Source organism: Dermochelys coriacea, chromosome 5, assembly GCF_009764565.3.
Source record: "Dermochelys coriacea isolate rDerCor1 chromosome 5, rDerCor1.pri.v4, whole genome shotgun sequence".
Taxonomy (NCBI): Eukaryota; Metazoa; Chordata; order Testudines; family Dermochelyidae; genus Dermochelys; species Dermochelys coriacea.
The window spans coordinates 39,516,666-39,540,388 of NC_050072.1; the positions used below are offsets into that span (position 1 = coordinate 39,516,666).

The 23,723-nt window shown below is 40.3% G+C and overlaps 1 protein-coding gene across 5 annotated transcripts in view; it reads right to left on the reverse strand.

Moving 5' to 3' along the window:
• ERCC8 (ERCC excision repair 8, CSA ubiquitin ligase complex subunit) overlaps positions 1-23,723 on the reverse strand; it is a 51,970-nt gene that overhangs the window by 13,174 nt on the left and 15,073 nt on the right. For all 5 annotated transcript variants that reach the window (XM_038402863.2, XM_043514849.1, XM_043514851.1 and 2 more), the window contains 4 exons: positions 22,307-22,373; positions 14,544-14,647; positions 12,134-12,258; positions 6,385-6,582 (listed from right to left, as the gene is read on the reverse strand). In XM_038402863.2, the coding sequence (XP_038258791.1) occupies positions 6,385-6,582; positions 12,134-12,258; positions 14,544-14,647; positions 22,307-22,373 (494 nt within the window). The remainder of the gene's footprint in view (positions 1-6,384; positions 6,583-12,133; positions 12,259-14,543; positions 14,648-22,306; positions 22,374-23,723) is intronic.

The following is a 23,723-nucleotide window of genomic DNA, read 5'->3' on the forward strand; positions in this document are numbered from 1 at the left end:
CACCACGTGATGGTATGCTGCGGCTGCAGCTCCAGCTCCCCACAGCTCAGCACATTTCTCCCAACAGGTTGTCTTCCCCATCAGGAAATTCTCTCACCACTGGCTGGTCATCCCAGGTCTGCACAACCACCTTTCCAACCAATCCATATTGGTTTCCCAAGCCCAGAAACAGCATGGCACAGGGTGAAGCTGCTCCAGGAACCGGTCCTGTACTATCAATTGCTGGTGTCTTCCTTTTCTTCCTCGTACTGCTTTCTCTGCTGCTGTTAGAGGAACAGCTGCTGCCACATCATCTGATTGGTGGTACTGTGGGCGAAGTTCATAATTGAATTAATCCAGCTTTGAATGCTGAAATACAGCTGAAGCAGCTTTTGTTCACTCACTGTTGCCAGCATGGAGCGTTGTTGGGTCCCTACTGGCTGAAAAAAATTGGAAAATGGCACTAGCCCAGCCAAAAATTAAGTATAGGATGGAGACAGGAAAAAATGGGAATTTTTAAAAAATTTGAACTTGCCTGGCTTTTGCTATGCATCCCATAATACACAGGAAGAAAAATTTCAGAATGCACACTGCTAAGCAGCAAAGAAAAGAACCACAGAATACCCTGCAAGAATGCCACACCCATGGTATGCAGTAAACCACCGTGTACACACAATGATGTGCAACGAAAGAAGGCACACCATCCCACATGCATACTATTAGTACAGTTTATGTAATGCCTGTTACATGACACGGATCAAAAAGCTGTGGATTAAACTCCCCTTCCCCTCCCCATATAGACAAAATCTCAATTATGGCCACTACGGGTTCTCAGAGTAGCAGCCGTGTTAGTCTGTATTCGCAAAAAGAAAATAAGCACTTGTGGCACCTTAGAGACTAACAAATTTATTTGAGCATAAACTTTTGTGAGCTACAGTTCACTTCATCGGTCAATGAAATGAGCTGTAGCTCAGCAAAGTTTATGCTCAAATAAATTTGTTAGTCTCTAAGGTGCCACAAGTACTCCTTTTCTTTTTACTAGGGGTTCTGATATTCATCTTATTTGTTTACTAATAACAATCTATTTAAAAAAAGTAACCATTTGGAAATAATCTGTGCACATTTCTGTCTTAGATGTGCAATTATGGGAGCAGTAAGGAGGTGGAAGAAATCTCATTTTGTTCAGGGCGAGAAAAGAAAGAATAGGAACATAATGTGACGCTTGTATCATGTTAGGAAGGCAAGTATCAAACATGTTCATTATTATTACTGGTCATGTTTATTATGGTAGTGCCTAAGGACCAACCAAGAATGGGGCCCCACTGTGCTAGAGTAGCAGACAGTTCCTGCCCTGAAAAATTTACAATCTAAAGCATCTTCAATTTCTTTGCATTTTATTAAAAGGACTCCGTTATTTTCCAGACCGCTATTTATAGATGCATAGCATAGGAGGATGTTTATATATGGTGCTGTCTCCAAACAGTTATTGAACTGTTAATTATTTGTTACTAATGTTTCACGAAGCACATTTAAGACAAGAAATGCTGCATATTTAAACAGCTGGAGTGAAATGTACTATGATATAACAGAATATAAAATTCTGCTTAAAGAAGCATTGGCTTTTACACTTAGCTATGGAGTTGCTATGACACCTTCAAAATAAGACTCTTTAAAACAGCAAGTTAATTTATTGGTACCTAAAATGGATAGTCACTGCTCCTTCTTTCTAAAGACTCTCTTCGTATTATATTTAAAATAACTTCCGGTACAGGCTGAATTGATTAAAACCCGATACCCATTCTATGGCCCCAGTCATGCAAACACTTGTGCACATGAATAACTTCTCAGTGTGAGTTGTCACACTGGCCTCAATGGAACTATTCAAGTAAAGCTGTGTGTGTAAGCATCAGTAAGATCTTCTGGATCCCTCTAGAAGTACCTGCTAAACATTTTTTTTCTTTTTCATGATTAATAGGTATATGCTGGGATATACAGACACTAATGTGGAATCTTTTAATCTTGCAAACAGTGCATTTAAGTGTTCTCCACAATTTTTAAGGGGAGACTATCGATCAAGTCAGTCCTTATGTATTCAAAGATGATAAACAATGTTAACTCACTAGGATTTGCATACAGCTGTGAATACTCTGCATGTACTGTTTTCACAGATACTTAAATTTGGAAATAAAACTGTTTAGTCTATAGTAAAGTGCAGATTATCACTAAGGCTTTTTAAAAAACCCAGTCTTTCCTTTGAGCAGTGTAATGGGGATATCAGTATATTTACTGGTTTCAGAGTGGTAGCCATGTTAGTCTGTATCAGCAAAAAGAACAAGGAGTACTTGTGGCACCTTACAGACTAACAAATTTATTTGAGCATAAGCTTTCGTGGACTAAAGCCCACCTCATCAGATGCATGCAGTGGAAAATACAGTAGGAAGATATGTATTATACATATACACATATACAGAGAACATGAAAAAACGGGGGTTGCCATACCAATTCTTAACGTGACCAATCGATTAAGGTGGGCTATTATCAGCAGGAGAAAAAAAAACGATGGTCACATAAAGACTACCCTATACCGGAAACCTACTGACCGCTATACTTACCTACATGCCTCCAGCTTTCATCTAGGCCACACCACACCACACAATCCATCGTCTACAGCTAAGCTCTAAGATACAACCACATTTGCTCCAACCCCTCAGACAGAGACAAACACCTACAAGATCTCTATCAGGCATTCTTACAACTACAGTACCCACCTGCTGAAGTGAAGAAACAGATTGACAGAGCTAGAAGAGTACCCAGAAGTCACCTACTACAGGACAGGCCCAACAAAGAAAATAACAGAACGCCACTAGCCATCACCTTGAGGCCCCAACTAAAACCGCTCCAGCGCATCATCAAAGATCTTCAACCTATCCTGAAGGACGATCCTTCACTCTCACAGATCTTGGGAGACAGGCCAGTCCTCGCTTACAGACAGCCCCCCAACCTGAAGCAAATACTCATCAGCAACCACACACCAAAAACACTAACCCAGGAACCTATCCTTACAACAAAGCTCGTTGCCAACTCTGTCCACGTATCTATTCAGGGGATACCATCATAGGGCCTAATCACATCAGCCACACTATCAGAGGCTCGTTCACCTGCACATCTACTAATGTGATATATGCCACCATGTGCCAGCAATGCCCCTCTGCCATGTAAATTGTCCAAACTGGACAGTCTCCAAGCAAAAGAATAATTCGACACAAATCAGACGTCAAGAATTCAAAAACCAGTCAGAGAACACTTCAACCTCCATGGACACTCAATTACAGACCTAAAAGTTGCAATTATTCAACAAAAAAGCTTCAAGAACAGACTCCAACGAGAAACAGCAGAACTGGAATTAATCTGCAAATTGGACACCATTAAATTAGGCTTGAATAAAGACTGGGAGTGGATGAGTCATTACACTAACTAAAAACTATTTCCCCATGCTAATTTCTCCCCTACTGTTACTCACACTGTTTGAAATGGGCCATCCTGATTATCACTATAAAAGTTTTTGATAATAGCCCACCTTAATTGTTTGGTCTCATTAAGAGTTGGTATGGCAACCCCCATTTTTTCCACGGTGTGTGTGTGTCTCTCTCTCTCTCTAAGTTATAGATATAGATACATCTTTCTACTGTATTTTCCACTGCATGCATCTGATGAAGTGGGCTTTAGCCCACAAAAGCTTATGCTCAAATAAATTTGTTAGTCTCTAAGGTGCCACAAGTACTCCTTGTTCTTTCTGCAGTATATTTACTGTGAACATTATAACTATTCTGTCTTGCTTTTCTGTCCAAGGATTGTATGGTTTTCAGTTAGCCTGGAGTTTACATTAAATAAAATTATATTAACACAAAAAAATAAACTTATTTGAGCTCCTGAGTCAATTAAGAGCAGAACAATATGTAGACTGCAAAGCACGATGCACGTCTGTGGCAGAGTATAGTGTAATTCTGGGAATTCCTAACACAGAATGCACATAAACCTTGTTTAGTTTGTAATTATCTTAATTTTTCTGTATACTTACTGACTTGCCACATCAGAGCAGGTCATCAACTGCCTTTGTAGCTGTCATAGACACTGTACAAAAAAAGCAACGGCTCAGGAAGCAAGCAGCTAAATTTTCTAATGAAGCTGCAATTCTTGACACATCAGTGACTCACTTTATACTTAAGGCCACGTTTTTGGCACAGGTATTTTTATTAAAAAAAATCATGGACAGAATGTGGGCAATAAATAATAAATCCCAGATTTACTGAAGCCGAAGCCCGAGCCCCTCTGCCCGGGGCTGAAGCTGAAGAGCAAGCCTCACTGCCCAGGGCTAAATTACTGGAATATTCAAGACCTCATGGAGGTCTCATAAAATCATGAAAACTGTGACAGATTCATAACCTTATTTATACTGTTCTTTAGGTTTGCATGGTGCTTTACAGACAAGACATTGTCCCTACTCCTGACTGAGTCAGGAACTCTCAGATCATGTTTATTATCTGAACACCAGACACTAAATGCAAAACACTAAACTCCTACAGCAGATTTCACAACCAGGCTTCCCTCTGCACAGCCTCTGAAATCATCCCAACCCCTCAGTTATAATAATGGGCCAAATCCTGCTGTTCTCAATACTTCATCAGGCTAACATCTCATCAATATCAATGGGATATTTGCTTAAGCAGAATTTGAGCCAATAATAATATTGTACTTGTAGCATCTTTACTCCCAGTATCTCAATGTGATATATAAATACGAATTAAGCGGCACACCATTCTTTGAAGGTAGGTATATATAACAACAACTTAAAGAAGCTATTGTAAGCAATGTCAAGTAACTATTTTAGATCTCTTTATGATGGATAAAGATGAATAGATAACTAGACAGCAAATTGTTGGCTTCCAAGGGACCAATGATCATAGAATTCATGGCCAAAGAGAGGACAAATCCCAACCAGCAGTATATATATGCGGAAGTTCCAAAGCGCTAATTAAGTTTAATGATTAAAAGCCCATCCTGGTTAAGAGAGGAAGTGAAGGTAACGATTAAAAATAATATATACATAAACATATTTGAAAAGGGGAAATAAACAGAAAGCAATATAAAATTGAAAGTTATGGAAGTGTAGAACACTGATGATGGAAGCTAAAGACTTCAAAGAAAAATCCATACCTGGCAGGTCTAAGGACAACAATTTTTATTTTAAGTGTATTAGGAACAAATGAAATCCTAATAAGAATACAGGACCATTACTAGATGGAGATGGTAGAATTGTTTATAATGATGCAGCACAGGCTGAAGTGTACAAATAATATTTCTGTTCTGTATTTGGTAAGAAGCAGAATGATGTACTTATATTACATAAGGATGATGAACTAATTTTCTAGTACATTAATAACTCAGGAGGATGTTAAACAATATCTACTACAGATAAATATTTTTAAATCCGCAGGTCCAGATAACTTCCATCTATGACTCCTAAAAGAACTGATGGGATGAGATCTCTGGCTTGCTGATGTTAATTTTCAATAAATCCTGGAACAGTGGAGAAAACTGGAAGAGTACTCAAGTTGTGCCAATATTCAGAGGCCAAATGGGAAGCTATATTCTGGAAAACAGTGACTCTGAAAAGGATTTAGGAATCATACTGGACAAAACTGAACATGAGCTTCCTGTGCGATGCTGTGGCAGAGGGCTAATGTGATTCTTGTTTAGATAAAGTAAAGTAGGGAGGTAATTTTACCTCTGTATGCAGCATTACTGAGATTTAATCTGGAATACTGCATCCAGTACTGCCATTCCCATTTTCAAAAGGATGTTGTAATTTGGAGAGTGCAGAGAAGAGCCACAAAAATTATTTGAGGGTTGGAGAAAATATCTTTAAAAGAGAGATCTAAGGAGCAATTTGTTTAGCTAATCAACAAAAATATCATGAGGTGAATTAACTATGTTGTAAAAATAGCTGCACAAGGAGAAAATAAAAGGCACTAAAAGCTCTTTAATCTATCGGAGAAAGGCAGGAAAAAGTACCAATGGTTGGAAGTTACAGCCAGACAAATTAAAATTACAAAAAAGGGAAAAAGAAAAAAGTTTTTTTTTGGATAGGGTGGATGATTAACTAGATAGCCACTGGAATAAACTACTAAGGGAAGAGGTAGATTCTCCCTCTCTTCATGTTTATACATCAAGATGAGATTTAACATACCCAAGTTACTCGACTCAATATAGGAGTATCTGGATGAAATTCTATGGCTTATGTTATATAGGTCAGACTAGATGATGTGATGATCCCTTTCTGGCCTTAAAATCCATGTAACTCATTATTTTATGAACATTCTAAACTCTCTTAAGTACTTCACTTACCTGAAAATTAGGCTGAAATACACAGCAGTCAACAGTACTATAATGTCCCCTAAGCATAGTTATCAGTTCTCCCGAGTAGATTGTATAAACAGCAATGGTGCTACCATATGGTACGAACGCAAATTCTGGATCACATCCAGTAGAAATGGTGAATTTTAGTCCTTTTCTGCTTTCATTACAGACTTTCCCATAGTTCACCTGTAGGATGCAAGATTAAGCTGTTAGCTATTATTATACAAAGCTAATTCTTGTGGTTTAAATTATTAAACCAAATTTAAAATTAAGAGTTAAATTCTCAATAAAAACAATGGTTATGCATACACCCTGCTACTTTGGAATTTAACACAACTGTGAGCTTCCCAAATGCATATACCTTATTTTTGGGTTCCGAAGTTAATGAAAACAGCATAATGAACAGGGTAAATTATACTGAGTGAAAGATATGGAACAATGTAATTTCTGTACTCTATTTGAAGTATAAGAGATGTCATTTCTTCTCACTCTGAACAGGTGAGTGAGTTTCAACTGGGATTGATAGGTGATACGTGTTGGCAGGAGGCGGCCCAAGATCACAATATTAAGTATGAAAGGGTAGATTAGTTATGCTGATGGCATTTTCTGGTTGGTAAATGGAAGATGGTTACTAGTAAGCATTCGTGGGATGGTATAATGGCCCGTATTAAGACAGTTAGTGGAACTTTAATCTGGCTTTCAAATATAACAATTTCTTCCAAAGGCCAACATCTCAATAAGGCTATTTTACATCCAAGTATGTCTTTTTATCCATAACTATCTCAATTATTTTTTGTTTGGGAATTTCTTATAGTTGTTTAAATTTTTGATTAACTCTCATGATGGCAATATGTCAAATATTTAAAAAATGAGTCAAGTAAATGGATTTCTCTCTGACATTATAATTTTTTAGTGATTTAAAACCCAATGTTGCAATTTTAAATTAATGCATACAGGCTCTTCGGTGTCATTGCCAATCGTATAATCAGTTCTCTGCAAAATCACTGCTGAACAAAAAGTTCTGCACAGACCTTCTGATGCAAAACCAGTGACTTTCCACGTGGAATTTGCAAGTAATTGCTTGCACATTCCTTGAACCAGAACTATTTACCTTCCAGAAATTAAAAGCTCCCCCAAGTGTGTCTGCAGACACTTCTGAAGTTGTTGAACCAGAACCATGTGGCTTATGAAGTTAATAGATTCAGACTATTCCATGGAAGATTATATATTCTGCAAAAACTATGAAGACGTTTCTCAGGACATCAAACATACGACAGAGCTCTCACAGATTTATATTTTTATAATTAAAATCAAAAATTTTCACCTAACCTTAAAAAACATTAATGAAAACAGCCCTACAATTCTGGAATCTCTAACCAAGCTATCCTACAGATGACAATATAAAGAAGATTGATTTTTTTTTTCCAAATGTGAAAATACTTTCCCCTCCCCTCCATAGTCCTGTAACTCAAAAATACAAAACAAAAATCACACACAAAATAACTTCTCAAAAAGAAAAGGAGTACTTGTGGCACCTTAGAGACTAACAAATTTATTAGAGCATAAGCTTTCGTGAGCTACAGCTCACTTCATCGGATGCATTTGGTGGAAAAAACAGAGGAGAGATTTATATACACACACACAGAGAACATGAAACAATGGGTTTATCATATACACTGTAAGGAGAGTGATCACTTAAGATAAGCCATCACCAACAGCAGGGGGGGGGAAAAGGAGGAAAACCTTTCATGGTGACAAGCAGGTAGGCTAATTCCAGCAGTTAACAAGAATATCAGAGGAACAGTGGGGGGTGGGGTGGGAGGGAGAAATACCATGGGGAAATAGTTTTACTTTGTGTAATCACTCATCCATTCCCAGTCTCTATTCAAGCCTAAGTTAATTGTATCCAGTTTGCAAATTAATTCCAATTCAGCAGTCTCTCGTTGGAGTCTGTTTTTGAAGCTTTTTTGTTGAAGTATAGCCACTCTTAGGTCTGTGATCGAGTGACCAGAGAGATTGAAGTGTTCTCCAACTGGTTTTTGAATGTTACAATTCTTGACGTCTGATTTGTGTCCATTCATTCTTTTACGTAGAGACTGTCCAGTTTGGCCAATGTACATGGCAGAGGGGCATTGCTGGCACATGATGGCATATATCACATTGGTAGATGCGCAGGTGAACGAGCCTCTGATAGTGTGGCTGATGTGATTAGGCCCTATGACGGTATCCCCTGAATAGATATGTGGACAGAGTTGGCAACGGGCTTTGTTGCAAGGATAGGTTCCTGGGTTAGTGGTTCTGTTGTGTGGTGTGTGGTTGCTGGTGAGTATTTGCTTCAGATTGGGGGGCTGTCTGTAAGCAAGGACTGGTCTGTCTCCCAAGATCTGAGAGAGTGATGGCTCGTCCTTCAGGATAGGTTGTAGATCCTTGATGATGCGTTGGAGGGGTTTTAGTTGGGGGCTGAAGGTGATGGCTAGTGGCGTTCTGTTGTTTTCTTTGTTTTCTTTGTTCATGCGAGAAGGACCAGGGAAGTGAGTGGGTGAAGGAATAAGCCCCTAACAGGGAAATTTCAGGTTAAAAAAATATTTCCACACTCATGGAAATGAGAGGAGAGTTGAAATCTGACTTGAATAATGAAAACAGGGTCATGTTCTTAACTATAATAAAGTAGCTACCATTGCTCCATAATGCAGAAGTTGAGAGCGAGGGGGAACTAGATAAGTTAAGTCAGTGTGTGCATGGAAGCAGCCATTCAAAGCACAGCAGGCTCAGATTAAAAGGAGCTGCAGGGCCTTTGCAGGGTAGTTTGTGGCTGGGACCAGAGTAACAATGAAAGGTGCTCCTCTGTAGTCCATGGAGTTCGACTAGCTACATTTGCGTAAGCTGAGAGGGAGAGGACTTGAGAACTTTAACCTTAAGGCAGAGGTGCGATGGAACCTTTGCGGGAAAGTCGGGGGGGGGGGGGGCGCAGCTCCCTCCCCACCCCCAGCTCTGCTCCTGCCCTGACCGCAGCCATGTCCCTGGCTCCTGGGCCAATCCCCAGCCTCAGCGTGGTTCCACTCCTAGCCCTGCCCCCAGCCTCAGCCGCATGTGGGGCTGGGAGTGGAGCCACATCTAGCTGCGGGCTGGCTACAAGCCCCCACTGCAGATTGGCTATGGCTCTGTTCCTGCCCTGGCCCCCATCCACGGCTCTGCTCTCAGACCCACCCCTAGCTGCGGCCCCAGCCTCAGCACCTTTACCCCTGTCTGCATGCCCCCCCACCCTGAGTCGTGGTCCTGCTCACAGCCCAGCTCCAGGGGTAAGGTCGACAGGGGTAAGGGGGGCATGACCCTCAGTGCCAAGAGTAATCAAGGGTTAAAGCAGAAACAACTCAACAGCCCACCTCGTCATTCCCATGCATGTACACAGAAAGAGGGCTGCAAATCCTAACTGGAAATATGTACTAATATCTACAAAATTGTGTACAAGAAAGGGCACTGTGGGATAGCAGGTGGACACCATCAAGTTCTGTCTTGCTGCCATAGGCAGGAAGAGGGAAATGAAGTGGTCAGTGCCACTCTGCTATATATTCCCTCAGATGGGAGGGTATGAAATCATGCAGGGCACAGATGCAGCCCCAAAAGACACTGCTGGTCAAAAATTCTGATCTTGTACACATGAGGGCACACCATAAGTGGGATCCACACAAAGAATGGTAGAAGTGGTGAACTTTGCTTCTGCATTTGTAATCAAAATCCCTATTCAAGAGAGCAAATACTTAGATATTCTCTGTTTTTGCATCCACCCATTTCTTTCCCAGTAAGAAGGTAACCTAGTTCTATCGGCCAAACTCTCCTTGCCAACTTAAAAGGGATAAATATTTACTCAGACTCCAGAGTAATTCTTGTGGTACACTGTGAGGAAATGCCTCTCTCAACCTGCTCCACAACAAAATCTACAAACTGTCGAAAGCCAAAAATTCATCCTTTTTCTGGAATTTTGACATCATCATCAAAGATGAGAAGGCTTAGAGCTGAAACTTCTTAGTCATCGCTACTCCCAGGGCTCCTCAGCCCATCTTTTATATCCATTCTCTGGAGAGCCACTCCCACCTCCCTTTGGGGTATGTCTTCACGGCAGAGTTAACACTTTAGATCTTACTCAGGTGTTGCCCCTTACCCCCTTCCCATCCATTAACAAAACCTTCTCATCTGAGTTTAGTGGTGCTTTCAGTCTGGGCCAGATCGCTTATATGGGGCTGTAGGCTAAAACCTGAGTGAGGCTTTCATTTGGGGTGGTAACCTACCCATTTTACAATGAGGATGCAGACTAAACCACACATCCCCCAATTCTCCATCATGTACCCTGAAAAATAGACAAGTTTTCCCACAGTTCACTGGGAAAGAATCATAAGCAGATCATCTAACGGTAGCACAAAGAAGCATGGGATATTCCCCCAGAAGTCTCAGCAACCCACATGCGTAAATGTAGCACCAAGGGGTAGCACCAGTAACTCAAGTATGACTTTGCAGTGTGGCTGCCCACACCCAGGAGACGCTAACCCAGATACTCATAATCAGGTGCCGATCAATGAATGCTGATGCTGAATTAATGCTGCAGTGAAGATATACCCTTAAAATATCTAGGTGGGGTACTAAGCCATTTTGCATCAGAAGGAACCCACTAACCTCTTCCCAACAAGATCAACCCCTGCCAAAAGGAAAATGCTGCCAGATTTTTATGCTCACTTTAGGGCTTATCCTGTTCCCACTGACAGGAGTTTGTCATTTACTTGAATGGGAGCAGGATTTGGCCCTAAGTTTGTACTTTTGGGTAAGGATTGCCATTTATACTTATCCAAGTTCTTAATTAAGTGTTTTTAGAGTGTTCCGAAAGTTTAATTTTACATCACTAGAGTTGTATTTTCTTTGGGACTGTATACCTAATCCTCTCTAGGGAGCAGGTGCAAAAGCAGTTTAAAGCAGGCATGAGAGTACTGGGGGTAGGGAGACTAGAGAGATGAAGGAATATAATCTGTATCCCTACTGAAAGGTTGTTGTGATCTGTGATACCAGGAATTAGTTGTCCCTACTGGATGACCTGCTACCTTGGTGCAGTCTGCATGAAGGTGTACTTTTGCTTGGAAGGGGGTGGAGATGGCCTTCAGGAATTACCTAAAAAGGCCATTCAGGATCCTCTATGGTTGGAACCAATGAGAAGTGGCCCTCCATTGGCTAAAAGAGTTGGGAGGGAGCACGTAGAAAACAGGCTGCATAAAGAGGACTAGATGCAGCCTACTTCTCTCAGCTGGTCTCAAACTTATTTGGAAAGAGCTATACCTACTGACAAGAGATTAATTCAGTCTGATACTTATTCAGTCAGTGGTATGGACACCCACCCAGTGAAAAGTAGACTGAGAACCAAATTTATTTCAGACAAGCTGCCAACAGATGTTAGTGCTTTCTGGTTACTGCCAGCCTGACCTGGCTTTGAGCTACTGTCACAAATGACTGGTTTTATAGTCTCATTTTCAAATGGTGGGCCATGAAGGCCTCTTAGTTACTAATTTTCACTTGACAAAATGATAGAAAATAAATTATTTTGATTAAAAATACATAGATCAACTGAGATTACGCTGCAGTGTCCAGTATGAGATTTATTTCCAAAGCTAAATTATGTATCATAACTGGACCACTGGTCTATTACTCTCTTAACAGTAATCAAGAAATGCAACTGAAGGTCCTTTAAAAACCTTACCAGTGTGTTTTCCCCACTGGAACTATTCCAGAGTCTCATCCGGTCATCTGTACCAATAGTCAGAAGATGAAGCCCATCACTTGTAAAGCATAAGCCATTAACTCTTCCATTATGAGCAGTGTTTGCTGTCAGGAAAATATGAGCCTGTTCAGTTATTTAGGGAAGATTTATTATTTTATTTTGTACACCTGTAGTACTGAATGCACTATTTAAATATTCAAACAACTTTCACTCAAGAATATATAAATGTTTATTTGAAAGCAACAAAGTTTCTTATAAAATATATATTGTAAAACCTTTGGATTTTGATGCCAAGTGATGAAGTTCCTTATATGTTAGGTTCTATATGGTAAATGTATTATTTGCGTTTGAACGTATTTCATTCAAAATGAGAGTAAACGTACAGAAGTTTCAATGCCCTTTCCATTTTCTGCAGATATCATGATGCTAAGATGACATTACGGTAACATCAAAAGTAGAGCAAAGTGCTAAAGATGACTTCCAAAAAGGACCCAATCCTGAACTTGTGTCTTTGGCAAAACATTGACTGACTTTAATGGGTGTTTTGGATGCAGAAAGAATGCAGGATCTGACACTATTTTAAAGGTTTACAAGTGTTTCTGTAGACAGCTTTTCCTCAGTCTATAATAATATATTTCTCTTTTGCAGCATAAAATATAAGCTCTTTGTGAACATGACGTGAAAGCCTATTTGTCTAATGATCTGTTCTGTAGCACCCAACCACAAAGATGGTTTACATCTACATTTTTTATATATGTAAAGAAGTCTTTTGCACATACTTAGTCCCCTCCCCCAAGTTCATAATTTGGAGCTTCCATTTTACTTTGTTAAAACTGCTTTATCTGCTTTGCAAAATTTTTTGAAGAAATTAATGAGCTAAGTTTATTTTACAGTTCTGATCTAGTATTTCAAATGTTTCTCTTCCATAGTTCACAATTTCTTCCTCAGTTCCTATTTTAAAAACATCACAAACCTAACAGTTCTCATGAAACTATATACGCACGCGCGCACACACACACACACACACACTTCAAAACTTGTCCTTCCAAGAGAAAAAAATAATCAAGTGGGGAGCACAGGAATTAATTGTGTGTTTAAATCTCTAACATACAACAGTCATCCAAGAGAACAGATTTCCCCCCCGTCTTTGGCATTTCTAAAGCACCTCTCTCTCAGTTATCGATCTTTGTACTTTCATTAATCCACTTTAAGACAACATACACAGAAGTCCATTTGTTGGCACCCAAAAGTTGTAAGCGAAATTAAAAAGAAATTCTTAGTTCTCCCAGTATGTGGTCATTTCAATAACTTTGAGTGTCAATTACATTTTTAATTTTCAAAACCAAACATTCATATTCCATATATGCAACAGAGAACATGACACAGCACAAAGTTAAACCACAGCCTACAAAACAAACTCAATGTTGTTTTATGTATAAATCCACCATCAGTATTTTCCTGAATAAAATTCTGATCCTACATGATTAACTTTACACACTGTAAGTAGTCCAATTTATGGGACTGCTCACAGTGCTTAAATTTAGGCATGAGTTAATCTTTTCAGGATTAGGATTAAAGACAGTCTTTTACTTTGTCCATTTTAAAATCAAACGCCCTCTTTCGTTTCAGAACATGCTCTATGAGATACAATATTTGCTTTTGTTTGTCCAGTGTAAGGAACTTTGATCCAGAATTAATCCAAATTAATTTCTGAACTACAATTTAGTTTGCTTCCCAAGTGTAGAAATTGTGTTTAGCTGCATTCGTATAAAATATTAATAACGTTAATGTTTTAACCAGGGCATATTTAGTATATTCCAGGACCTAGCCACCTTTGTTAGTATTCGAGTAACAGCATAATTTAGCATTAAGCAAAGTTAAAATTAAATTTTGAATTTTATAACTAATCCAATACATATATAGGTCTTGCTTAGTGTAGATGAAGATATCTAATAGAGAGCTCGTTAATCTAGAAGACCAAAGCACAACAAAATCCAGTGGCTGGAACTTGAAGCTAGACAGACAAACTGGAAATATGCACACATTGCTTAACAGTAAGGTAATTAACCACTGGAACAACTTATCAAGGGGTGTGGTCAATTCTCCTTTATTTGAAAACTTTAAATTCCCACTGACTTCAAACAGAGCCAAGATTTTATCCAGTATGCCTTTTAAAAAGATATGCTCTAGTTCAGCCACAAGTTACGGGGTTTAATGCAGCAGTTACCGAGTGAAATTCTATGTCTGTGTTATACAAGAGATCATACTAGATGATCACAATGGTCATCTTGCATTAAAAACTGATGGTATGAAATTCAAGAATGCTTCTAGGTAAAGATGTAGCGTATCACCACCATCATATTTCCTTTATAAATATATTCTTTATTACCTGCTTCAGAAGATGCTTTTGACTTCTCCCCATTGTACTGATCAAGAGTAATCAGACATCCAGATGCTCTCCTCACATCCCAGAGTTTTACTCCACTGTCAGCACTAAGAAAAATAAAAATTGTATGGATTTATTGATTAGAGAAACTGCCTCCAAACATCCCCATCTCTTTCTGTTATGGGTCCAGGAGATTTCCCATTTTGGGCTGGATTCTGCCCTGATATAGACCTTGTGATATCACATTCAAGCTAATGAGAATGCACAGAGTGGACATCAAGGCAGACTTTGAGCTTCTTGCTCATCTACAGGTTTGAATAAATAGTACAATATTATTGTACTTGTTAATAATATTGTATAAGTACAATAACAAATAGAATGTGGTTGCAAAAATGCTAAGGAACAAGATACAAGTCTATCTAGTCCTTGGAGAAATGATATGCCCATGTAATTAAAAATAACAGCACAAAAGCAGGAAAAGATTAATTGTGTCCCTATTCTGTAAACAAGATAGGTTATTTGCTTTGCTATTTTTTCCCCTTACTGTTTTCTGCTGCTAATGTTGCACACTGAATGTATGCTGAAAAGGCAGCAGTGCACCAACTGAAAGTAGCAGCTTCTCATTTTGCTTATGAATCAGTGGTACCAAGTATTTCCAACAACGTTTTCTGTGTAAATATACATTTGGATTGATACAGGTAGCAGCATATTTTGCTTTCAGCTGAGAATATAAAAATACACACTTGTTCTAGAGGAGACACCCCAAATTGTACCCACTTTATATAATGCATATTTATGGTAAAACAAAGTCTACTTGATTTCACATACATACATACACAACAAAAAAAGAAAAAGAAGGCTAACACCAAAATTTAACAATAAGAAAACATTCTGCATTCCTGAATGAATAAGATACAAAATGTTGGGGGCACCAATTCTTTCTGCAGCTCTTATAGATTGTTCATTCATTCATTCATTCATGCGTTATCTTCCCTATTCTTGAAGATAGGTCATAAGTTTACAACAATCTGTTTCTGTTTGGATTCCTATAATTTTAAAAATAGTGTCCAGTCACACAAAGTGAGTAGAGGGACACAGTCAAGAGTAGCTTGTCCATGATCTCAATGTAATGAGTAGGAAAAACATGTTTTTTTAAAAATGGAAATATTAAGCAAAAACACATAGCAGTGGGTATTTTCCTTAGGTTCACAACCTGACAATGCACAGGTGTGCATTAACAGTATACTTCCAAGTTAGCCAAATTTTGGCTTTCTCCCATTTTTTTTATTTCAGCTAAAATTAGGCAGCTAACAAAGTGTAAACACCTGTACCTTCACAGATTCCAGGTATCCAGAATTATAGTGAAGACAACAAGAGCTACAGGTACCCAGCTACAGAAAATGCTCTTCCTAGCAGAGGTCTCTCTCTGAATACTTTATGTCAAGCTTAGGGAATCTGGTTAAATGTGTTATTCACTTCTGGGTTTAGTACTGGTTGAATGTTAGTAAATCTGAGTAACTTCCCTGGGACTCAAACCTTTGCATGTATCTTAAGAGAGAATCTCTACCTGAAAACATATGTATTTAAATGTATTCATTGTAGTCACTGAACAGCCTACAAGATTTGAGATGTATCATGCACCACTAACAGAGGTGTGAAGAAAAAAAAAAAAAAAGAGGTAGAGCTTTCTTTCCTCTTCTTTAAACCTGTTGCTTACAATAATCAAGTGCTGGTGACTGGCTCCCTTCCTCTGTGCTGGGTGTCTTACAACATGAGTGCTGAGGAAATGTTTGTTTAAAAAGGCATAGCTTGCTGCATGCTTTGAAGGGGGTGAGATTCATGGTTAGCTCAATCTCCTGTGGGAAGCACGTTCCATAACCACACATCCTTCACCAAGGATCCTCTGTCACAAATCCATGCTGAAACTTGAGCTCTATGTGTCCCCCACTGAGCACAGCAGTCATTCAAATGATTTGAGACACAGGCAGTTGCCAAGATACTGTAACTATGTTTTAGCTCATTGAAAGATTAACAAGAACCTTAAATATGATTGGCAGCAAGTATACTAAGAAGCAGTAGTGTGATAGTTTATTGCTGGTCAGCTCTGCATAAAATATGGGCTTCAACCACGCGTGTTTCTTGACGGTTCCTTGGGTTGTCTGAAATAGAGTGAGTAACAGCTGTCTATTCCAGAGAAGACAGATTTGTGAATCAGTGTTAGAAGGTCTTTTTCAGATGTGACTGGACATAGTCAGGTGGCCAGCTGAAAGTGGTAGAAGGCATTTCTGCTCACAGCTGCTACACACTGATATTTAGATGTAGTATGGAAGTCAGCAGGACATGGACTGCTTGAACACTTTGAACTCTAGGAATGAGATGCCTTCAACAAGGGGTAAAGTTACCTTTAAAAAGCAATAGGAACCCATGAAGAGGCCTGAAATGGAACTCAGTTCCTAACTAAATTTGGGAAATTAACTCAAATTAACATTCAGGACATGACAGCTTTACCAGCTGAAATCTGACGGATCATATACATTTTTTCCTCTTCTCTGAAAAGCTTTCCCACTTTTGCACCTATAATCAGCCGCAGTTTTTCTACTGCAGCTAGATAGTTCTTCACCATGTTCCTACAAAGCAGTATTCTTGAAGAAATATGAAGATTCTCTCTCTGTCCTTTGTAACTGTATCCTGTGAGAAAGTCACCCTTAGCAGGTCACCCATCAAGGAACATACATAAATCATATCTTTGGTCTGATTTTTCAAGCCCCACATCTTCTCATTTCCTTTGTCAATAGTGAACATCTAACTCTACCATTTGTTTTCTTCTCCCTCTTATCTCTGTGCCTTCTTCAAGTTACTTCTGTGTGTAACGCAGCACGCAGGATTGAACCTGGGACCTCTGACGCTTAGTGTATGAGACTCTACTGTATGAGCTAACAGCCAAATGAGGTTGTAGCAGACTCATTAATCTCTAAGTGGTCTAAGGTGCCACTAGCGGGGGACAGAGCCCCACACCCAACAGGCCTGCATTACATATGCATGGACAGACATTCCACTCCAAGTATCTATCAGTTTTCCAGATCACTTGTAAAAAGACTTTTTTGAAAGTCTTTGACGAGGTTCACAAACACTAAATCTATATTAGTCAATTGTTCTTTGCACCTCTACATTTTCATGAATAGAAAGAGAATAATAAAAACAATTCTAAGTTAGTACATGGCTTGGCATCTGCAAGCGTATTTTTTATCTTTTTTGTGATGTCCTTCTAAATGGCAAACTCATGGGAGAAGGTGTCACAGTTCCCGGCAATTGCATCCTTATTTCCCCGCAGTGGCTCAGGATTCTGTTGTCAACGTATGGAAACCATGGACTGGATGCTGGGCCTGGCTTCCTCCCATTTGTACAGATGGTACGGGACAGATGGATGCAGAGATATCACTTTGATTAGTTAAAGAAAACAAAAGCCCCCCACCCCAAAAAAGCACCGACTTTCAGGCTTCCATCTCCCCAACCATTGCCTTTCTTGGATGAAGACCCATGTCTCTTTCCCTTCCTGACTGGGTATTTCCTGGTTAAACAACTCCACCTTCATTGTGTTATTCTCAGCAAAAGACTCTACCTAAGCAGGACTGCTTACTTTCTCTTCAGAGACTAACAGAGTGATTGCCAACAATTGTAAGTTACCACACAACGCTTCCTATGCAAGTCTACTTTATTCTTAAGGTAACAGCATTACAGAGAAAACATTAAACAATAAAAGAACCTACACATCTGCTAATACATTTACCAGAGATCACCCCATCACTTTAACAAGGGTTCTGGTTGGAGATTAGTCCTTCAACCCCTATAGGCATTCCCGATGGTCATAAGTTCATCACAGCCTCAGTTCAGAACAAGCACTCAGTCTTCTGGGGCCTCATAGGCGAAAATGCTTCCAACCGTTCCCTCAGGACTGCAGCCCACGTTAGACCAGAAGTCCTGTTGAATTGCTGGAGACCAGGAAGGAGGCCCTGAGCCTGTTTACAATGAGGATATCTATCCAAAAATCCTTTGTCTGTTGGTCCCTGGAGATCCAGTTTGAACTAATATATGTGAACCTCTCCAGTTGCTGGCTTCACAGGGCTGATGATTGAAGGAATTATATTAGCAGATCTGAGGTAATATACAATCCCACAAAGCACAAACAACTGCATTTTTAATAAATGGATTCCAAAGGCATTGAAATTAATTCAGTCATATTTATCTTATGTCCATAAAGTTTGTCCAGAATATTGTCATATCTGTCTCAGAAGGTACAGTCCTTAAGAGTGTCCTGTGAAGTACCACATACTCTAATTACACAATAAGTAACAATAATAATGGTTTCGCCGCTTAAAGCATTAAGGGCTAGCATAGGTTGGTTGCTAGACCAAAAAAAGGAAGACTTTCCATTGAAAAAGAAAACTCTTGGGGGGAGGGAGGGGGAAGGAAGAACTTCATGCAGGGAGCCAGTGTGGTCTCCCTCTGAACTAGAGGGTGAGGAGCCACTCTCTCAGCCTGTGTGGGCGGAGCCAGGCCAAGCTTACTCCACCCCCCGGAAGGGGAGGGGTGGAACAGAACATGCAAAAGGCGGGGCTTTTAGCCCAGTGAAGGAGACAGACACAGGCCCCTGGCTACCGGACCCTGCTGCCAAACCAGGGGATGCCCTGGACCAGGGCAAACCTGACCCAGAGCGGGGGCTCGGGTTACCAGAACTGCCAGCTGCAGGGTACCCCAAGGAACTGGAGGAGCCAGGCAGCAACCCGAGTCTGAGTCAGCCTGATGCTGAGAAGCTGGAGCCAACAGGGGCTGAATATCCCGACGAGTGGGAGGAACCAGAGGGACCCACTCAAGAGACCGGGCAGGAAGTAGCCCGGGGCAGAACTGGACAGTGAGGCAAGTTGGTGTTTGGTCAGCGTGTTGTGGACAGATTCCTGCTGTCCCAGTGGCAGGACCCCCCCACTCCAGCCATTCTCAGGGCCCTGGGCTGAAATGCAGCGGAGTTGGGTGGGCCTGCATTCCCCTACCCCTGCCACCCTGTCTCAGGGTGGCAGAATCCCGATAAAGCATCATAGACTCTTGCTGGCGCTCACCTGCCTGAGGGCCGTGCCACGGACTCTTGCTGGCACTCCCATGTCACGCCAACTGTGACATCCCATCTCCCTCCACTAATTCCCCATCGACAGAGAGATGTGACCAGGGCCTTTTGATGAGGCAGTAACTCCCCCCCCCCCCCCCATAGCGGCTCGGCAGACCAACTGAGACCTTGCTACACTTCATACCGTCTCCCTCTTAAAAATACCTGAGTAAACTTCTTTCAGAATCAGATATATCACCAAGTCCTAAGAGGAGATTGCTGTCAAAGTCTAACCTTGTTTCATTCAAAATTTTGTATTATTGCTAATACAGTTAGGGTTCATATGGAGACCTGAGGGTCAAAAGTGACAATCCCTCCAGATCTCTTTGTGATGATAAAAATAGCAAGTATTGTGAACTATACCCATCCTTAGAAAGGAACCCGTTTTATTGCTGCAATCTGTCAGAGATGATATACCGTCTCCATCGTATTCTGTTTTTTCTGTTACGACATGAACTTGGGTCTGGGAAAGTTGATTCAATGCTATGGAATATCCCTGGTAAATTACATACACCCAGCACCCCATACTTCCTGGTCATGTCCTTCCATCTGTCAGCAGAAGCTTACAGCTTTGCAACAAGCCTCTGACAAGCCTTGGGATATTCTTCCTCTTTTGAATCCGTTATATCATGTCCAGTACCTTGATCAGTGAAATCTATAGAATCTAGTGTTTTTGTAAGAAACTGAAAACCTCTCTCTGCTTGTACTGTGTGAAAGCAGCATCACTGTCACTGGGTGAACTGCACCTCTGACCTTTCACCCTCCACATCCCTTGCCACCTTCAGGTCTCAGGCCTCTAACCATCACCTGTGATTCTCCCATTCTCAGACCAGATCCTGGGTAGCAGTCCCTTGGGACTAACACTGATTGTGTCAGCTGGTATGACTTAGTCTCAGACCCTCCAGTGCAATGTCAGTGAAATCAGAGGCTGTCACCGGGCAACTGGGTCTTAAAGGAGAGAGCCAGGGCCTAGCTTGCCCGTGTCAGCTCTCTGAGAACTTACCAGGGAGTTACTACTTGCCTCAGGGGACTGGTTAATGGTCAATCAGTAGAGAAGCACTCACACCCTATAAAAATTAGTTCAGTCACAGGGAGTGCTCTCTGGAGGAAGGTGCTTCTGGGGAGGAGAGGCTTGTAAGAGGAAGGCAAACCCAAAGGGAGATCATCCCCTTAAACGGAACAGGAGTATCCCAGGGGAAAGAACTGGGAGAGCTCCAGAAGAGAAAGTGTTCCCCAGATTGAGGGAGCAGCAGTACCCTGAAGGGAAGGGATCTGAGACTTTTCCAGGAGAAAAAGATGAGTGTTCTGGGAGAAGGAGCCAGAGACTGTTCCACAGGTGAAGGAAAGCATAGTGAGAGGTTCTTTCTTACAAGTCTTGCTGACACCAATGCTAGCTGCAGTTGCTTCCAAGTAACAAATCTCTTAAATTCTTGAATGCAGAGTTCAAAAGGTACAATAGTCAGTCACCAGCGTTCTTGAAGCACCATAAGCCACAATAATAGATACTAGAAGTGCAAACCAAGCATAAAGAAATAAGAAAGAGACACACCCCACACTGTCTGCAGGGCCTTGTCCTGAACAGGGACCTGCAATACCCTTGCCCAAACAGTTAGATGGGAACTGACAGCAGTTCCGGAGTATCATGAGCCAATGCTGGCTTCTGTTTCTGATACATCCCCAAATCTATGTCTCTGACCAGGCTAAGGTGACCTTAGTTATCAGCCTGCTGACAGGAGACGCGTTAGTCTGGGCCTCCCTGCGGTAGAAGGCCATAGTCCAGTGCTGTCGAACTGGGATGCCTTTCTCCAATCAATGTCAATCATCTTCAATGACGCACACTGATTTTGAATGTCAAGGGGACTAGCAGGGGCAAGACAGAATGGCTCACTATGCAGTGCACTTCTGCTGCCTCACAGCAGATACAGAGTGGACAATGCAGCAAAACTGTACCAATTCTGGCGGTGGTTGAAGGAAGAAATCAAAGATGAACTGGTATGAGATGCCTACAGGTCTAGACTTTACCATCTGCATAGATAATTGGCTGGGAGAAAAAAAGACGAAAAGACGCCTGCATCCCTTGTATCCGTGTGCCATGACCTCATCTTCTGTATCACTGGCCAAACCCATGCCTCTTATATATGCTATCCATGCACAAACTCAACCTATAATCTTAGGATATAGCTACACTATGGCTAGAACAGCCCTCTAGCATAGATGCAGCCTACACCAAAGGAGGTGTTTTTCTGCCAATTTAAGACTTCCCCAAATTACATTAGCTACGTTGATGTAGCTGTGTCTATGCTGGGGATCTTCTTGGCAGAGCTATGTCAGTCAAGGGTGTTTATTTTTCACACCCTGACCAACATAGGTATGCTGACATAACTTAAGTGTAGACCAACCTTGTGTGCACCATTTGGATAGCTCTTCAATCCAATTTTCCCCCCCTAGGATCTACAATATCATGGTAGTATAAATACTAATGCAGACCTTCACCTCAAATGAATATTAAACTGTCGTGTATCCAAATATTTTTTCTAAACAAGTCAGTTCATTTACAATGCTTTCTATAAGCCATTTTACTGCTTATTTACATTACAGAAATAGTTTTTACCTTGCAGTTGCCAAGACATGCTCAGAACGTGGGGACCAGGACACTGCCAGCACTTCCTGTCTGTGACCTACGAATATGGTACATGAGAAATTTCAGGTAACTTACTGATAAACAACTTTTCTGATATAAGTAAATGTAGCAAAGCAATGTAGAAATGCAACTGGACTAATTACCAATTTACAACTACCATCAATATTCTGGTATTAATTTAGAGTGTATGGGAAGAGTGTTCCTTATTTTGGATTATCGGTAGTTTACTTCCTCCCCTTTGCTTGGGTAAGAATGCATTCAGCTGAAAGTGATATAAAGAATACCAAGTTTACCTCTCTGTACTTTACTAGCCCAGATGACTATCATTCTACAGCTATGCTAGCAAAAGAAGAGCACATACAACTACTAAGACTACTCCATTATTGTTACAGAAGTTTTAACAGTAACATTTAAAATACACAGATGTAAAAACAATCTAGTGTCAGTTTTTATTGAGCTATTTTATATATATAAACAGCAGATCCTCATTCCTATATCTAGATTATTTATTCTACTCCTTACCAACATCCCAAATTTGAAGTTAAATGTGTGTTTTCTTTTGGTCTCTTAGCAGCACGAGGACCATGTACTGCTTATTGGGTGGTGACAGAATACATTTAACAACAAACTATAGTGGTTTTTGAGCTCTTCAAAAAGATGTCTAGAAAAACTATAAACAATAGAAAGTGTTAGGCAATCTAAATATAGCGTTGCTACTGTGCCACTTATAATAAAATGGGCATAAGTGAGCAAATCTGATTGATAAAAAGTAGGTTAGATCATATACATACATCTTTGGCCTTATAACCAAGAGTTATTTATACTACTTCCTTCTGTACATCTACATCAGTACACTCAACATTTCATCATTTATATTTCCCTTGTAGTGTTTCATTTCAATTACCCACAACCGACTCAAACACTGAGACTTTCCAGAGCCTAGGGCCCTAGGGCCTCCTAACATTATTAGATAAACGTAAAGGTTCAGATACTGCTATCCTTATGTCGAGTAATATCTTACTCCCCGAGCCTCTGAAGCCAAAGAGTCTTAAAGAAAGTACATCCATACAAAATCTCTGGAGGATATTTTGTTTAAAAATATTCCTGGAGATCCTAAAACAATGTTTAAACAAATATTAATCTATAGTGAGTCAGAACTTCAGATGGTGTAAATTGGTACAACTGTGTTGATTTTCACCGGCTGAAAATTGGGCCCATTATTCTCAAAGGATGTTATATGGAATTTGCCTTTTTATAGACGGATAAATGAAAAAGCCCCCCAGAAGTCTCTTAAAACTTTCATATCTTAAAAATTCATAATTTGTTTTTAAAAATAAACTACATTAACTAGATAACACTTTTGCTCAGCTAATTAATATTTTGATTG